Consider the following 20,006-nt stretch of genomic DNA (forward strand, 5'->3'; position numbering starts at 1 on the left):
CACGTCAACCCCGGTATACCACATCGATCCAATTCACTCTATTCCTTGCCCTCCTTTCACCCTCCTGCATGTTCAGGCCCCGATCACACAAAATCTTTTTCACTCCATCTTTCCACCTCCAATTTGGTCTCCCACTTCTCCTCGTTCCCTCCACCTCCGACACATATATCCCTATTGGTCAATCTTTCCTCACTCATTCTCTCCATGTGCCCAAACCATTTCAGAACACCCTCTTCTGCTCTCTCAACCACGCTCTTTTTATTTCCACACATCTCTCTTACCCTTATGTTACTTACTCGATCAAACCACCTCACACCACACATTGTCCTCAAACATCTCATTTCCAGCACATCCATCCTCCTGCGCACAACTCTATCCATAGCCCACGCCTCGCAACCATACAACATTGTTGGAACCACTATTCCTTCAAACATACCCATTTTTGCTTTCCGAGATAATGTTCTCGACTTTCACACATTCTTCAAGGCCCCCAGGATTTTCGCCCCCTCCCCCACCCTATGATCCACTTCCGCTTCCATGGTTCCATCCGCTGCCAGATCCACTCCCAGATATCTAAAACACTTTACTTCCTCCAGTTTTTCTCCACTCAAACTTACCTCCCAATTGACTTGACCCTCAACCCTACTGTACCTAATTACCTTGCTCTTATTCACATTTACTCTTAACTTTCTTCTTTCACACACTTTACCAAACTCAGTCACCAGCTTCTGCAGTTTCTCACATGAATCAGCCACCAGCGCTGTATCATCAGCGAACAACAACTGACTCACTTCCCAAGCTCTCTCATCCCCAACAGACTTCATACTTGCCCTTCTTTCCAAAACTCTTGCATTCACCTCCCTAACAACCCCATCCATAAACAAATTAAACAACCATGGAGACATCACACACCCCTGCTGCAAACCTACATTCACTGAGAACCAATCACTTTCCTCTCTTCCTACACGTACACATGCCTTACATTCTCGATAAAAACTTTTCACTGCTTCTAACAACTTGCTCCCACACCATATATTCTTAATACCTTCCACAGAGCATCTCTATCAACTCTATCATATGCCTTCTCCAGATCCATAAATGCTACATACATATCCATTTGCTTTTCTAAGTATTTCTCACATACATTCTTCAAAGCAAACACCTGATCCACACATCCTCTACCACTTCTGAAACCACACTGCTCTTCCCCAATCTGATGCTCTGTACATGCCTTCACCCTCTCAATCAATACCCTCCCATATAATTTACCAGGAATACTCAACAAACTTATACCTCTGTAATTTGAGCACTCACTCTTATCCCCTTTGCCTTTGTACAATGGCACTATGCACGCATTCCGCCAATCCTCAGGCACCTCACCATGAGTCATACATACATTAAACAACCTTACCAACCAGTCAATAATACAGTCACCCCCTTTTTTAATAAATTCTACTGCAATACCATCCAAACCTGCTGCCTTGCCGGCTCTCATCTTCCGCAAAGCTTTTACTACCTCTTCTCTGTTTACCAAATCATTTTCCCTAACCCTCTCACTTTGCACACCACCTTGACCAAAACACCCTATATCTGCCACTCTATCATCAAACACATTCAACAAACCTTCAAAATACTCACTCCATCTCCTTATCACATCACCACTACTTGTTATCACCTCCCCATTTGCGCCCTTCACTGAAGTTCCCATTTGCTCCCTTGTCTTACGCACTTTATTTACCTCCTTCCAGAACATCTTTTTATTCTCCCTAAAATTTAATGATACTCTCTCACCCTAACTCTCATTTGCCCTCTTTTTCACCTCTTGCACCTTTTTCTTGACCTCCTGTCTCTTTCTTTTATACATCTCCCACTCAATTGCATTTTTTCCCTGCAAAATTCGTCCAAATGCCTCTCTCTTCTCTTTCACTAATAATCTTACTTCTTCATCCCACCACTCACTACCCTTTCTAATCAACCCACCTCCCACTCTTCTCATGCCACAAGCATCTTTTGTGCAATCCATCACTGATTCCCTAAATACTTCCCATTCCTCCCCCACTCCCCTTACTTCCATTGTTCTCACCTTTTTCCATTCTGTACTCAGTCTCTCCTGGTACTTCCTCACACAAGTCTCCTTCCCAAGCTCACTTACTCTCACCACCCTCTTCACCCCAACATTCACTCTTCTTTTCTGAAAACCCATACAAATCTTCACCTTAGCCTCCACAAGATAATGATCAGACATCCCTCCAGTTGCACCTCTCAGCACATTAACATCCAAAAGTCTCTCTTTCGCGCGCCTGTCAATTAACACGTAATCCAATAACGCTCTCTGGCCATCTCTCCTACTTACATACGTATACTTATGTATATCTCGCTTTTTAAACCAGGTATTCCCAATCACCAGTCCTTTTTCAGCACATAAATCTACAAGCTCTTCACCATTTCCATTTACAACACTGAACACCCCATGTATACCAATTATTCCCTCAACTGCCACATTACTCACCTTTGCATTCAAATCACCCATCACTATAACCCGGTCTCGTGCATCAAAACCACTAACACACTCATTCAGCTGCTCCCAAAACACTTGCCTCTCATGATCTTTCTTCTCATGCCCAGGTGCATATGCACCAATAATCACCCATCTCTCTCCATCAACTTTCAGTTTTACCCATATTAATCAAGAATTTACTTTCTTACATTCTATCACATACTCCCACAACTCCTGTTTCAGGAGTACTGCTACTCCTTCCCTTGCTCTTGTCCTCTCACTAACCCCTGACTTTACTCCCAAGACATTCCCAAACCACTCTTCCCCTTTACCCTTGAGCTTTGTTTCACTCAGAGCCAAAACATCCAGGTTCCTTTCCTCAAACATACTACCTATCTCTCCTTTTTTCACATCTTGGTTACATCCACACACATTTAGACACCCCAGTCTGAGCCTTCGAGGAGGATGAACACTCCCCGCGTGACTCCTTCTTCTGTTTCCCATTTTAGAAAGTTAAAAAATACAAGGAGGGGAGGATTTCTGGCCCCCATGCTCTTTATAAGTAAATTCCCTAATATCAATACTTAATCATCTCTAAGAAGTGCAAGCTTCACTACCTTAAGTACCATTCTCAATGATCCTTCACTGTCATCACCAAATGTGTTTAGGCTCACTGAAACTCTTCAGAGGATTATGTATCTTCAATACGATGCTGCACTTCCTTCTCACAGCTACGATTCCCATTATGTAATGTTTGAGTGGGCCATCTTCCAGTACTTCCTGAAACTTATGAGTGTTATTAACGTGGCCAATCCTCCTGCTCTGTCTTCTCTTTCTTTACTTACTATCATGTGTCCCTCTGGACCAAAAAGTTTTTGTAAGATCTTTTCTCTTTGGTATGATTTGTCTCCACAGCTCCAAGAATACCAGGGGCATTTTTCCAAAGTCAATCACTGTATTCCAGCTCCTTCCCATTCATTACCAGTCTATTTGCATTTGTACACATTATTTTCAGTTTAACATTTCTACCATGAATTATGAAGAGAACTTTCAAAACCATCATGGATGAATAAGAGAAGAGGAGGACTAATTTCTCAAAAGAAAAAACTTATAAGAAATTCAATTCAATGGGAACTGATGAAAATCACCAGGAATTAATCAAAATCCAAAGAGAGTTTTAAAAAACGGCTGAGCGGAACTACATTTTCTTGTAAAGTTAAATTTTTTTTTTCTTCACACAACCCAGTCGTAGCCAATCAAGCCTCCTGTTGTCTTTCTTTCTCATGTAAACCTCCTGACCTCTGCAATACTGGTGGGGCTGGTCCATCCTCTTACCTCATTTCATGTCTCTTATTCTTTGCCCTCTAACTTTATACTCTCCTTCACTCTCTTCCCTTGGTGAATCACCTATGAATAGAACCCTACCGAATCCCTCCATATTTCTTCATTTCTTTATGAGCATAAGCACCATTTGGCAACTAACTATAAAAAGAACTTAACTATTACTGACTGTTCCACCAATTCTCCTAATTTTCTTTTATGGCCTCTACAGTAAATATAAGAATTCTACCAATATATTTGGCTACAATGACGATCAAGTTCAGTTCATTCATACATATCTTTAGTTTATGTTCTATTTGCAAAAGTGAATAATTGCCTATAGAGCACTTTAAGCACATCCTAACTTCTTACTTTACAAACTCATCTCATCTGTCAAGTTAGAATAACTTCTCAAAATCTATAGGCCCTTACCTGTTCATCCTTGTAAGCTGTTGGTCACATGACTGTTCAGCAGTTCTTTTATTGCCAGAGAGATCCCTACCCCCAGAGCCAGTGTACGTGAAGGAGTCACCATTATCTTCATCATCTTCATAGCCCCCAGACAACACTATGCTGTACGCACCTTCATTTTCCCGTCCATGGATGCCAGCAACATGTGGACGGTGAACACCAGCTTCTGAAGCCTGAAAAATGACTCAAGGAATTCTACTACGAGTAGCTTGTATATAGAACTAAATTAAAGTGTCTTCTGGAAAGGTAACAAATGACACTCTTAGCACTTTCCTTAAATTTCAGCATAACTGACGACTTTGGCCAACTTTTTCAGATATTTTGTTTATAACAGCGACTGACATGGCAGTATCATAACCAATGAGGTTTTGAGGTGCTGCTACTGTGAATAGGCTAAAAATTGGGGGAAAGTTTTTAAGTTTCAGTACCACAAGAGGATACACTAGTTTTCTAGAATATTTAAGTTTCACCCAACCTTCACATGGTGACCTCATCAATATACCCTCGTTTTTCTTTCAAACTATTCGCCATTTCCCGCGTTAGCGAGGTAGCGTTAAGAACAGAGAACTGGGCCTTTAAGGGAATATCCTCACCTGGCCCCCTTCTCTATTCCTTCTTTTGGAAAATTAAAAAAAAATAATGAGAGGGGAGGATTTCCAGCCCCCCGCTCCCTCCCCTTTTAGTCGCCTTCTACGACACGCAGGGAATACGTGGGAAGTATTCTTTCTCCCCTATCCCCAGGGATAAAATATACCCTCTAGGAGGGGAAATAAAGGGGGAGGTACTACCCAACTTCATCAGGGTAATCCTTTTAAATACGGACAAACACCTGAGGAGCGCTGGGAATTTTTTAATTTTTTTGGACACATTTGAACCTTGCTGCCTCTGTTAACACTGTTCTGGAGTTGCCCTCTGCCAGTGACCTTTCAAGGGAGAGGCAAAAAAGGTTAATATGCTCTCTCTATTCTACAGGCATTATTTTGACCATTGTTCTCACAAATAGCTTGCATGTCCCCAATCCCAAGGTTGGGACCATGGCAAACATTTGGCTGCTGTTTCCCATAGCTGTGTGGAGACAGGACACTTGAGGTTTAGCTGTCATGATACCTCCTTCCCTCAAACAGCTAAGCTGTAGAATTCTCTTCCTTCTTTTGTCCTTCCCTCTTCATATAACCTTTCTTCCTTTATGAGTCAGGTATACAAAAACTTTCAAAACTTGATTAATTTCTACCTTCACTCAAAGGGTATATATGGGGAGTATATGGAGAGAATGAGTGTAAATGATTGGGAGAGATGTAAGAGAAAGCTGCGAGAGGTTAAGAGAAAGGTGCAGGGGTTGAAAAAGAGGGTAAATGAGAGCTGGAGTTGGCAAGTAGCAGAAAAGTTTAAGGAGAATAATATGTTTTGGAAGGTTAATAGTCTGTGAAAAACAAGGAAACAAATGGGAACATCAGTGGAAGAGGCAGATGTGGGTGTGGTTACAGGTAGTGATGAAGTGAGGAGGAGATGGAGCATTCTGAAGGACTACTGAATGTATCTGATGATAGAACGGCAGATGTAAGGTGTTTGGACTGGGGTGGTATGCAAAGTGAGAGTCATGGAAAGTAGTTTGGAGACAAGAAAAGAGGTGGTGAAAGTATTACATAAAATGAAGTGTGGCAAGGCAGATGGAGTGGATGGTATTGCAGTTGAATTTCTTAGGAGGATAACTGTTTAGTTGAATGGTTAGCTAAAGTTTTCATTGTAGGCAGGGACCAAGGTGAGGTGCCTGAGGATTGGTGGACTGCACATATAGTGCCAACGTATAAAGGCAAGAGGGATAAAAGTGAGTGTTCAGGCTACTGACGTATAAGCTTGTTGAAGGCACCTACTAACTTTACATGAGTTTATATGAGAAAGACAGACAACAGGAGGCATGATTGGGCCACGACTGGGTTGTCTGGTAAAGAGAGAGAGAAAAAAGTAATTCTGCTCAGCAGTTTTATAAGCCATCACAACTCCCTACTGCTGCATATTAGTCTTCTAGTGTCCCAATTACCGCTGTCATTTATACAGTTTATTTCTGGTGTTTTTCTCAGACTATATCTGAAGTTGAAAAATATCTGTCTAAACAACTTTTGAAGGTATTTATATAGTCTTAACATTCACTAAATCTGATGGTAACTTACTCCAGTAATTCAACACACCTATAGGAAAAGAAGCTTTTTCCCATGTCCGTACTACATTTTTCAGCTTTGAATTTTATTCCATCTGGCCTGTTAACAGTATTTTCCTGTATTTTGAAGTGCTGTTCGTGATTTACTCTATCGAACTTGTTCATAATTTTGAATGGTATTTCAAAATGATGTTCATGATTCACTTTATCGAACCTGTTCAGAATCTTAGATGCTTGGATAAAGTCATCACAAAGTCATGTTTTTAAAGGAGAAGAGATCCAGTAGTTTTAGCCTTTCTCTTTGTATGCCATCTCTGTACTTGTTCTAATTTTTCCTTCTCTTTTTCTATAGTTTGGGGAACAAAACTGGACTGCATATTCAAGGTGTAGTCTTACTAGAGAATCATAAAATGATAGAATTGTTTCTAGTGTCTTGTAATCTATGTTTCTGGCGATGAAAGCTAACATTTGATTGCCATTTTCACTTGCTGCTTGACACTGTTTAGAGTATTTCAGATTGTTGCTAATGACAACTCCAAGGTCCTTTTCTTCATCTACTTTAGTTAGAGTTTCCGAGTAGTTTGTAGTGGGAACGTATATTCTTGTCTCCAAAGTGCATTACTTTACACTTGTCTACATTAAATTTCATTTGTCATCTGTATGACCACTCTGCTAGTAAGCTAAGATCTCTTTGAATCATTTTGCAGTCCTGCCTGTTAACAGCTCTACCTCCTAGTTTAGTACTGTCAGCAGATTTGTGATCTTAAATATGAGACTGAGTTCCAGGTCGTTAATGTATATTATGAAAAGAATTGAGCCAAGGACCGACCCCTGTGGCACACCACTCATTACGTCTAACCAATCCGAGGCTTTGCTATTCAATACTACACACTGCTTTCTTCCAGTAAGCCTGTCTCTGATCCTATCAGTGTATGCTTTGAGTTAATGTAAAAATCTCTTGTGAGGTACTTTATCAAAACCATTTTGGAAATCTAAATATACTACATCAGACAGTACTTTTTTGTCTCAATTCTGACACATAACATTAAAAAATTCCAAGAAATTTGTCAGGCAGGATCTCCTATTGCAGAAACTGTGCTGGTTGTCCGATATGATTCCGTGCTCTAGAAACATTAAAATTTTATCTCATTATTTTTTCCATAGTTTTACTGAACACTGACGTAAGGCTAATTAGGCAGTACTTAAAGGCACACTTTTTGTGTCTTTGTCTCCTTTCTAATATACATAAGAGTAACATTTGCTAGTTTCCAGTCAGTTGGCACCTAACTATACTATAGAGATTGCTTGAATATTTTTGATATGGGGTATATCAGCTGTCTCCTGACCTTTAAAAAGTTATCTGGGCCATTGGATTTGTTAGGATTTAATTGGTCCAGGTATTCAAGTACTTCAGAGCTCTTTATTTCTCTAATCTTAAACTCTTCTTCATCAGATCCTTTACACATTTTTATAGGTTGCGGTATTCGAGACGTTTCTTCGATTGTGAATATGGTGTTAAAGGAATAATGGAGCATGGTTACACCTTCCTTGTTGTCAGTAATTAGTGTATCATGTTCAGTTCATAATGGTCCAATTCCTTCTTTTACTATGGTCCAATTGCTTCTTTTACCGCCTTCCATTGTCTTTTATATTTGAAGAATTCCTTAGGATTCTTAACTTTCAAGGAAATTCTTTTCTTCCTCACATATACTCTGTCTTATGGCTTTCTTACACTCTCTTTGGATTTTGATTAATTCCGGCAATTTTCATATTTCCCATTGATCTAAATTTCTTATATGTTTTCTTTGGCAAATTAGTCCTATTCTCCTATCCATCCATGATGGTTCTGAAATATTGCAAGGCAGAGAGCATAATTGGGAAGAAGAGTCATTGGGTCCCTTAATAAGGTAATGAAGGATAGAGGTGTAAGTATGGAGGTGAAGAGAGTTGAGGGACAGCAAAGTCCTCCCAAACCTGACCTATTCAGCTGAAGCATGGACATGGAGTCACAGAGGTCAAGAATCTAACCTCTAGAAATGAGCTATCTGACAGGAACATTCAGTATGACTAGATGGAATGAAGAAAGAAATGAAAGGGTGTATAAGAGACTTGATATGGCATGGAATGCAAAGGGAATGATTTGTGGAGTGAGAAAGTGGGTGAAACATGATATTTTGAAGTGGTTTGGACATGAGGAAAGAATGCAAGACAGGGAGTTTACAAGGAGAATGTATGATAGAACGATTAAAAGGATAGTGTGAGAGGAAAACCAACTGTGGCATGGAGAAATTAAATGGAAGAGTATTGAAGGGAGAGAAATGTTAGAAGAATGTGCGGAATAGTGTATGCAAGGGAGGCATGTAAGGACAGGGATAAGCGGAGTCTCTTTAACTGTGACCATCCCCTTGATGGGAATTCCTGGAGGGAATAGGCATCAGAGATATAGATAGATAACACAAACAAAAAATTAATAAGAAAGAAGACAAGGAAGCAGGGATCGTAAATGTGGTTCATCAATTAAAAGTAAATGGGGAAGAAGAGAATAAAATCAGAATGACTACCTATTGATATAAAGATGCATGAACAATAAAGTGCATAAAACACAACTATAACTACACAATAAAGCACATATGAAAATTCCAGGATAAAGACACCTACATGTGAGATGTACTTAAGATAATATCAAGAATCTTAGTAGTACCATCTGAATGAAAACTTTTATTACCTGTAACCTAAATTTCCATGAGGTGCCCACTTCAATACCAGGTACAGGACCAAAATGATTTTGTGCAACAATTGTGCAAACTTTCTGTCTCCCTGCACAAGCAAATCCTTTCCCCCAGTCACGTGAAGTGTTGCCTTTTGATGATGCCATTTTTGCTTTCTTCTTGCTCTCCTTAAGTCTCTCACCAGCTTTGACAATCTCTGTATCATCATTCTTACACAATGGACAAAACCTGAAAATATGTTCCATTTAATATGAAAGCCATTCACCACTCTAATATCTAATGCCCAATTGCAATTCTAAATACTGTATCTTGAAAATATCTATTCAGCACAGACTTTAATAATTAGCAGCTTGTTGCCTGTAAGCACCAAAAGAAATATTACTATCCTGACTTAGAAGTGCTGAAATGATTCCCAGATTTATCTTATACCCTCTATATCAGAGGGAAATTTACATGAATGACATCATTACCTAATTTTCATCCCTTAATGTCATCAGCTCTACAAATCTCCCTCACTCAGTTTAATACTTCATCAAATCTAATCAAAAGGCATTCTCCTGCATCTATCATTCTTTCACCTAAACACTTCTCCCCTCCTTTCCTTAGGCAACCCTCCCTGTACAGTTTCTTACTTTCCATAACTTTTAACGCAACTTTTTTGCATTGCTTACTTTCCAGAACTTTTAACTTAACTTTTTCACCTTTTTCTTCCCTTCCTTTACAATACTCTTCACTCTTTTGGTGCATTCCATATATTCCTGCTCCATCATGACCCCAACTTTCCCTGGCAAATTCTTCTGCATACTTCAATTATCCTAATCTCATTTTCCACCACCATCTTTACTTCTTCACTCCACTACATACACCAACTTTCCCTTCCTTGCCCTTTCATTCTCTAACCATGTACATCCTCTGCTGCCTTCATCATATTCTCCCAGAGGAAGCACCATACAACCCACACTTCACACTTAAACCGTCTCCATTCCAAGACAAATTACCCTCTACCTTTTTCTGGCGCTCAAGCTTCATTCCCTGCCTAGTTAGGTAAACTCTCCCAAAAAAGTATCAGCCCCTGGGTCTCAAGTTTCAATAATCTAAAACTGGCTGACAAAGAATAAAACTTAACTTCGCAGCAAAGTCATGTTTTAATCTCGGTCAGCCTGTTGTAGAATATTAGAAACTTCAGGCCTGGGGGGCCAATACTTTTTTGGAAGACTATACATACATCTTTTAGAACACAAATTTACCAGAAACTCACAATTTGCATTCACACTATGCACTCCCCATTTTCCTTTAATATCTGCTTTTCTCACTCACCACTCTGAATAGTACTCAGTCTTCAAGCATAACTACTTTTCTTCACACCACAAAATTTGTTATAATATCTGTTATCATTAACTTCATTCCCAGTTTTCATGGGTAAGACTAGCATCATAAATCCTCTGATATCACTTACATATACACATCCTTAGCCCATGCCTTGTGCTCTCGTAAAGCAGTGAATTCCACACATATCCAAGAACTTAATTTTTCACTTGCATATTATGTTGATTCCTAAATGAGATCAACTTTATTCACACCTTCATACACACAATATTTCCAATGCATTTGATCCCCATCAATCTTTCAACATCTTCACCTGAAATAATCCTAGTCCTAATCACTTCTCTCACTGCATCTATCAATCTGTTCCACTGTCTACGTCTCCTTCTTGTTCTTTTTATAATACTACTCCTGCTATTATGTTTTGCAGAACCATGCCATCATACAAGATTTTCATGTATTAATTTCTCTGATGATATCTTGTATTAATTTCTCTGATGATATCTTGTATTAATTTCTCTGATGATATCTTCACACCACATAACCCTCTTGCATCTATTTATTTATAAACCATCATTACTCCATTTTTACTCAAATAGGATTGATCATCTATCATAGACACATTCAGCCCATGTCCTGCAATTTGAGATGACTTAGAAAAACAGATGAATTTCTATGTAGCATTCATGGATCAGGAGAAGGCATATGATAGGGTTGATAAAGATGCTTTGTGGAAGGTCTTAAGAGTATATGGTGTGGGAAGTAAGCTACTAAAAGCAGTGATAAGATTTTATCAAGGGTGTAAGGCATATATACGAATAGGAAGAGAGGAGAGTGATTGGTTCCCAGTGAAGGTTGTTCTATGGCAAGGGTGTGTGATGTCCCCATGGTGGTTTAATGTGTTTATAGATGGGGTGGTTAGTTAGGTATATGCAAAAATTTTGGAGAGAGGGGCAAGTATGCAGTCAGTTGGGGATGAAAGGGTCTGGGAAATGAGTCAGTTGTTGTTTGCCAATGATACAGCACTGGTGGCTGATTCTAGTGAGAAACTGCAGAAGGTGACTGGGTTTGGAAAAGAGTGTAAAAGGAAAAAGTTGAGAGTAAATGTGAATAAGAGCAAGGTTATTAGGTTTGGTAGGGTCGAGAGACAAGTTAGTTGGGATGTAAGTTTGAAAGGAGAAAAATTGGAGGAAGTGAAGCACTTTAGATATCTGGGAGTGGACTTAGCAGGGAATAGGAACATGGAAGTGGAAGTGAGTCACAGGATGATGGAGAGGGCGAAGGTTCTGAGAGCAATGAAGAATGTGTGGAAAGAGAGTTATCTTGAGAGCAAAATAGGTATGTTTGAAGGAATAGTAGTTCCAACAATATCATACAGTTGCAACGCATAGGATATAGATAGGGTTGTATGGAGGAGGGTGGATGTGCTGGAAACGAAATGACTGAGGTCAACATGTTGTGTGAGGTGGTTTGATCAAGTAAATAATGAAAGGGTTAGAGAGATATGTAGTAATTAAAAGAGTGTGGTTTAGAGAGCTGAAGAGGCTATGTTAAAATGGTTTGGACATATGGAGAGAATGAGCGATGAAAGGTTGACAAGGAGGCTATATGTGTCAGAGGTGGAGGGAACAAGGAGAAGTGGGAGACCAAACTGGAGTTGGAAGGATGGAGTGAAAAAGATTCTGAGCAATCAGGGCCTGAACATGCAGGAGGGTGAGAGGCACGCAAGGCATAGAGTGAACTGCAACAATGTGGTTTACTGGGGTCTAAGTGCTGTCAAATGGCTGAACCAGGGAAAGTGAACCATCTAGGGTAAGCAAAGGAAAGATATGTAAGGCTTGACTGTGAATAGGGAGCTGTGGTTCTGGTGCATTACATATGACAGCTAGATGCTGAGTGCGAACGAATGTGGCCTTTTTTTTATCTGTTTTCTTGACGCTACATTGTTGATGCAGATGGTGGTGATGCTGTATCCTGTGAGGCAAGGTGGTGCCAGAAATGGGTGATGGCAAGCAAGTATGAATATGCACATGTCTGTGTATGTATATGTGTATATGTTGATATGTGTGTATATGAGTGGTTGGGTCTTTCTTTGTCTGTCTCCTGGCACTACCTTGCTGATGCAGGAAATGGCAGTAAAGTACAATAAATAATTAAAAAGAAAAATATATATAATATGTGGATACCCTATCCCTGGGGATAGGGGAGAAAGATTACCTCCCATGTATTCCCTACGTTTCATAGAAGGTGACCAAAGGGGGTGGGAGCGAGGGGGCTAGAAACCCTCCCATCCTTGCATTTCAATTTCTAAAAGGGAAAACAGGAGTCAAGTGAGGAGTGCTCATCCTCCTCAAAGGCCCAGACTGGGGTGTATGAATGTGTTTGGATGTAACCAAGATGAGAAGAAAGGAGAGATAGATGGTATGTTTGAGGAAAGAAACCTGAATGTTCTGGCCATGAGTGAAATGAAGCTCAAGGGTAAAGGGGAAGAATGGTTTGGAAAAGTCTTGGGAGTAAAGTCAGGGGTTGGTGAGAGGACAAGGGCTAAGGAAGGAGCTGTGGAAGGAGTAACACTACACCTGAAGCATGAACTGTGGAAGGAGTAACACTACTCCTGAAACAGGAGCTGTGGGAGTGTGCGGTAGTGTATGAAAGTAAATTCTAGATTGATATGGGTAAAACTGAAAGTGGATGAAGAGAGTTGGGTGGTTACTGGTGCTTATGCACCTGGTCATGAGAAGAAAGATCATGAGGCAAGTGTTTTGGGAGCAGCTGACAAAAACATACATTGAAACAACCTGACAAGCACTAAGAACAAACCTCCCAACTCAGTCTTAAACTGTAACCCATCAGAAACCACACTCCCTAGACAAGCAAGTGTCACACTCTCCCACTGCAACACTACAAACACTGTTTCAACATATCCCAGGACCTTTTTTGACCATGATGCACCTACCATAAACACGGCACTGAGAATTTACTTTTCAAATGCTCTGCAATCTCTGCATGATGACACACACAGAAATACAATATTTGATGATCTGTGATCCTGACTGGTGGATAAAGCCAGCCTCAAGTGCTACAAAAGCCTTTTAAGGAAAGAAGGACATTCTGAAGCTGGAAGGTAAGGCCACGTTCGCTTACAACAGAATCCTCCTACATACGTTAATGAACAAGCTTTGTAATGATGGAGGGGAGTCCTGCAGTAAGAAGGTACAGTCAAACTTAATTACAGCAGCATCCTTCTATATACATCAATGAACAAGCTTACTAATCTATCCAACTTTACCTCTGATTTAAGTGACAACACAGTCAAATGTATACAATTCAAGTAACTTCAAATCTATTTCTTCAAAGTTAAGCATCCCCCCACCTTGCTTTCCTCTCAGGCAATGCCCCATTCATTAATCTATTAAATGATCCTTTCACCATTAATCATGACAAAAGTAAAATGCAACATTCCTTCTTACCACATAAACTGATTATGGTCCATAGCTATGGAAAAAAAGTTAGTACATTGATTTCTCCACAACCAAAAAGTGATGCCAGGATTCCATAAGGTGCTGCCCCTATATGTTGCCTGTCTGAAACCTAATGCATGAACAATGATTTGGCCAGCTGACCGCTGCCACCCACGAAGTGAGTAATTTATCTGTTCTCTTTTTACTTTCTCATCATTATTTTTGAAATTTATGGATAACACCAAGGCATGCGAAATTGTGTTTGATGTATTTGTTTATATTTATTTTCCTTTGTCGCTGTCTCCCACATTAGCAAGGCAGCGCAAGGAAACAGACGAAAGAATGGCCCAACCCACCCACATACACATGTATATACATACATGTCCACACACGCAAATATACATACCTATACATCTCAACGTATACATACATATACACACACAGACATATACACATGTACATAATTCATACTGTCTGCCTTTATTCATTCCCATCACCACCTCGCCACACATAAAATAACAACCCCCTTCCCCCTCATGTGTGCGAGGTAGCGCTAGGAAAAGACAACAAAGTCCCCATTCATTCACACTCAGTCTCTAGCTGTCATGTAATAATGCACCGAAACCACAGCTCCCTTTCCACATCCAGGCCCCACACAACTTTCCATGGTTTACCCCAGACACTTCACATGCCCTGGTTCAATTCACTGATAGCACGTCGACCCAGGTATACCACACTGTTCCAATTCACTCTATTCCTTGCATGCCTTTCACCCTCCTGCATGTTCAGGCCCCGATCACTCAAAATCTTTTTCACTCCATCTTTCCACCTCCAATTTCGTCTACTTCTCGTTCCCTTCACCTCTGACACATATGTCCTCTTGGTCAATCTTTCCTCACTCATTCTCTCCATGTGACCAAATCATTTCAAAACACCCTCTTCTGCTCTCTCAACCACACTCTTTTTATTACCACACATCTCTCTTACCTTATTATTACTTACTCGATCAAACCACCTCACACCACATATTGTCCTCAAACATCTCATTTCCAGCACATCCACCCTCCAGCACACAACTCTATCCATAGCCCATGCCTCGCAACCATACAACATTGTTGGAACCACTATTCCTTCAAACATACCCATTTTAGCTTTCTGAGATAATGTTCTCGACTTCCACACATTCTTCAAGGATCCCAGAATTTTCGCCCCCTCCCCCACCCTATGATTCACTTCTGCGTCCATGGTTCCATCCGCTGCCAGATCCACTCCCAGATATCTAAAACACTTCACTTCCTCCAGTTTTTCTCTTCAAACTTACCTCTCAATTGACTTGACCCTCAACCCTACTGTACCTAATAACCTTACTCTTATTCATATTTACTCTCAACTTTCTTCTTTCACACACTTTACCAAACTCAGTCACCAGCTTCTGCAGTTTCTCACATGAATCAGCCACCAGCGCTGTATCATCAGCGAACAACAACTGACTCACTTCCCAAGCTCTCTCATCCACAACAGACTGCATACTTGCCCCTCTTTCCAAAATTCTTGCATTCACCTCCCTAACAACCCCATCCATAAACAAATTAAACAACCATGGAAACATCACACACCCCTGCCGCAAACCTACATTCACTGAGAACCAATCACTTTCCTCTCTTCCCACACGTACACATGCCCTACAGCCTCGATAAAAACTTTTCACTGCTTCTAACAACTTGCCTCCTACACCATATATTCTTAATACCTTCCACAGAGCATCTCTATCAACTCTATCATATGCCTTCTCCAGATCCATAAATGCTACATACAAATCCATTTGCTTTTCTAAGTATTTCTCACATACATTCTTCAAAGCAAACACCTGATCCACACATCCTCTACCACTTCTGAAACCACACTGCTCTTCCCTAATCTGATGCTCTGTACATGCCTTCACCCTCTCAATCAATATCCTCCCATATAATTTCCCAGGAATACTCAACAAACTTATACCTCTGTAATATGGGCACTCACTCTTATCCCCTTTGCCTTTGTACAATGGTACTATGCAAACATTCCGCCAATCCTCAGGCACCTCACCATGAATCATGCATACATTAAATAACCTTACCAACCACTCAACAATACAGCCACCCCCTTTTTTGATAAATTCCACTGCAATTCCATCCAAACCCGCTGCCTTGCTGGCTTTCATCTTCCGCAAAGCTTTTACTACCTCTTCTCTGTTTACCAAATAATTTTCCCCAACCCCCTCACTCTGCACACTTACTCATTTACTGTCACCACTCTCTTCACCCCAACATTCTCTCTTCTTTTCTGAAAACCTCTACAAATCTTCACCTTGGCCTCCACAAGATAATGATCAGACATCCCTCCAGTTGCACCTCTCAGCACATTAACATCCAAAAGTCTCTCTTTCGCGCGCCTATCAATTAACACGTAATCCAATAACGCTCTCTGGCCATCTCTCCTACTTACATAAGTATAGTTATGTATATCTCTTTTTAAACCAGGTATTCCCAATCACCAGTCCTTTTTCAGCACATAAATCAACAAGCTCTTCACCATTTCCATTTACAACACTGAACACCCCATGTATACCAATTATTCCCTCAACTGCCACATTACTCACCTTTGCATTCAAATCACCCATCACTATAACCCGGTCTCGTGCATCAAAACTACTAACACACTCATTCAGCTGCTCCCAAAACACTTGCCTCTCATGGTCTTTCTTCTCATGCCCAGGTGCATATGCACCAATAATCACCCATCTCTCTCCATCAACTTTCAATTTTACCCATATCAATCTAGAGTTTACTTTCTTACACTCTATCACATACTCCCACCACTCCTGTTTCAGGAGTAGTGCTACTCCTTCCCCTGCTCTTGTCCTCTCACTAACCCCTGACTTTGCTCCCAAGACATTCCCAAACCACTCTTCCCCTTTACCCTTGAGCTTCGTTTCACTCAGAGCCAAAACATCCAGGTTCCTTTCCACAAACATACTACCTATCTCTCCTTTTTTCTCATCTTGGTTACATCCACACACATTTAGATACCCCAATCTGAGCCTTCGAGGAGGATAAGCACTCCCCGCGTGACTCCTTGTGTTTCCCCTCTTAGAAAGTTAAAATACAAGGAGGGGAGGGTTTCTAGCCCCCTGCTCCCGTCCCCTTTAGTCGCCTTCTACGACACGTGAGGAATGCGTGGGAAGTATATGTCTGTGTGTATATATATGTATATGTTGAGATGTATAGGTATGTATATTTGCGTGTGTTGACGTGTATGAATATACATGTGTATGTGTTGGGCCATTCTTTCGTCTGTTTTCTTGCGCTACCTCGCTAACGCGGGAGACAGTGACAAAGCAGAGTGGAATAGAATAGAATTGTGTCATCGCAAATTATGTTTCTGGGGCACAGCACAACTTTAGCAAAGCAAAAACTTATTTTCTATAATAAATCTTTAATCTTTTGTTTCATTTCCAAGCTTCCTTGTTTGTGACATTGTAGTCACTGTTAGGATTTAACAAATAATTGAAAATCTATCAAATAAAAGTAAGTGAATTCCACATCAATGTCAGATCTAACTGTTTTCTCGTCTCAGTAACTGATACAGCTGACAGTCGCCATCTTCCTCTTTTGTTTTCCTTTTCATCAACTGAAAATTAGGCTTACTCAGATTTTCTGACACATTATGTAAACTAGAAGTAGTATCATTTGAGGGGAAAATCCTCACCTGGCCTCTTCTCTGTTCCTTCTTTTGGAAAGTAAAAAAGGAAGGGAGGATTTCCAGCCCTCCACTCCCACTCCTTTCAGTCGCTTTCTGTGACATGCATGGAATACGTGAGCAGTACTCATTCTCCCCTATCCCCAGGGACATGTTATATATATATCTAAACCAAAAGATATTAACAGAAAATCCTACAACCACAAGCACACATCATGGAAATATTTACCACCACACTACAGCTCAATGGAGTACAAACAAAATTTACTTATAGATCTTTTATCCTCTACAGCTCAGTCATCTGTTCTAGATGCCAACTCACTTGCATGGAAATTAGTGAACACATATAAAAGAAAGAAATTATATATTCCTAAAAAATTCAACAAGGTATTTTTACTGTATGATACTAACATTTTTCACTTACCATTCATCTACATCTGGTATGCTTTCCATTGGTGGTGAGAGACAGAAGATGTGAAATGCCAGGTCACATTCATCGCACATGAGCTGCTTGTCAGGATTTTCTTTCCCACCACATTCATGGCATCCACATTCTTTGCATTTTCTTCTTGGGTTATCCTTACAAGTTGAGCAATTTGGAGCATTTTTTCCTGGTTACATTAAAATTCAGTCAATGGAAAAGAGCCTACATCACTGTAATTACTAAGCCATTTTGAAATCTAATCTTAAAATAATTTCCCCACATGTGTTAATGCAATAAATGGATATAGATGTCAATGATTACAGAGTTAAGTTCTTTATTCCCAAAACACTTGTGAGGACATCTGCAGCTCTATTATATTACTACTGAAAGTGGTAAAAATGTGTGAGTTATATGAAGCTTTAATAACAATTTGCTAGTTATATGATGAAAAATTTTCTTTACACTGCATTTAGTTGCTGTATGTAAAAATCATAAGTGAAGATCATCTGATAAAGAAAATCTGTGCCTAAGAAAAGAAGGGAGGGATGGGTAATGGTAGATCTGGTTGATGGAAAGATGAAGTAACAGAGGTTTTGGGGTGTCTAGGTTGAAAATACTCAAAAGAGAGAGGCATTTGTTGGATAGAAAGACCTGGAATGATGTGCTTTCATGGAATGAAGTGAGGCATGTGAAGTAACCAAGGTAAACAATGGAGTAATCTGTTGGGCTTTATTGAGGATGGAAGTCTCTGGTTCAGGCAAATTATACATGGCTACTGGAGATTGGTTATAAGTGATGCCATCATTCATTAGTTCTTGATGCTACCTCGCTTACATAGGAAAAGCAGTTACGTGAAAAAATGAACACAAAATATTATCTTTGAAAGTTTCAAACAACATTTGATATATATAATGTTCACAAAGTTTGATGACACAGTCTCAAATAATCCCAAGGATGTGATTTTTGTTATTCAGGCAAGGACAAACAATGCATCTCATGGGAGAACAAAAGAACTATTAGTGAAGTATAGGAAACTTACGAGCAAGTTTAAAGAAAGTCATAAGAAGCTTGTAATATCGGAATTGTTGCCAAGGCATGGCATTCTACCCTCAGTAGAATGCTGGGGATAAACAGAAGAATGGAAGCTCTCTGCATGTAGGAGGATAGTGTGTCTGGTATTGACCTGTGGGACCATTTTACTCAAGATAGATATCTGTATCTGTATCTGATAGATATCTCTGGCCATCTCTCCTACTTACATAAGTATACTTATGTATATCTCGCTTTTTAAACCAGGTATTCCCAATCATCAGTCCTTTTTCAGCACATAAATCTACAAGCTCTTCACCATTTCCATTTACAACACTGAACACCCCATGTATACCAATTATTCCTCAACTGCCACATTACTCACCTTTGCATTCAAATCACCCATCACTATAACCCGGTCTCGTGCATCAAAACCACTAACAGCTGAATGAGTGTGTTAGTGGTCTTGATGCACGAGACCGGGTTATAGTGATGGGTGATTTGAATGCAAAGGTGAGTAATGTGGCAGTTGAGGGAATAATTGGTATACATGGGGTGTTCAGTGTTGTAAATGGAAATGGTGAAGAGCTTGTAGATTTATGTGCTGAAAAAGGACTGATGATTGGGAATACCTGGTTTAAAAAGCGAGATATACATAAGTATACTTATGTAAGTAGGAGAGATGGCCAGAGAGCGTTATTGGATTACATGTTAATTGACAGGCGTGCGAAAGAGAGACTTTTGGATGTTAATGTGCTGAGAGGTGCAACTGGAGGGATGTCTGATCATTATCTTGTGGAGGCTAAGGTGAAGATTTGTATGGGTTTTCAGAAAAGAAGAGTGAATGTTGGGGTGAAGA

The 20,006-nt window shown here is 40.1% G+C and overlaps 1 protein-coding gene across 1 annotated transcript in view; it reads right to left on the reverse strand.

The window, feature by feature from the left end:
- Positions 1 to 20,006, reverse strand: part of LOC139764923 (E3 ubiquitin-protein ligase UHRF1-like) — a 116,043-nt gene that overhangs the window by 42,426 nt on the left and 53,611 nt on the right. Inside the window, exons 6-8 of the mRNA XM_071692002.1 lie at positions 18,119 to 18,305; positions 9,169 to 9,400; positions 4,250 to 4,461 (exon numbers count right to left, since the gene is read on the reverse strand). Coding sequence (XP_071548103.1) covers positions 4,250 to 4,461; positions 9,169 to 9,400; positions 18,119 to 18,305 — 631 coding nt within the window. The remainder of the gene's footprint in view (positions 1 to 4,249; positions 4,462 to 9,168; positions 9,401 to 18,118; positions 18,306 to 20,006) is intronic.

The sequence above is a fragment of the Panulirus ornatus genome, chromosome 51, assembly GCF_036320965.1.
Source record: "Panulirus ornatus isolate Po-2019 chromosome 51, ASM3632096v1, whole genome shotgun sequence".
In the NCBI taxonomy this organism is placed as follows: domain Eukaryota; kingdom Metazoa; phylum Arthropoda; class Malacostraca; order Decapoda; family Palinuridae; genus Panulirus; species Panulirus ornatus.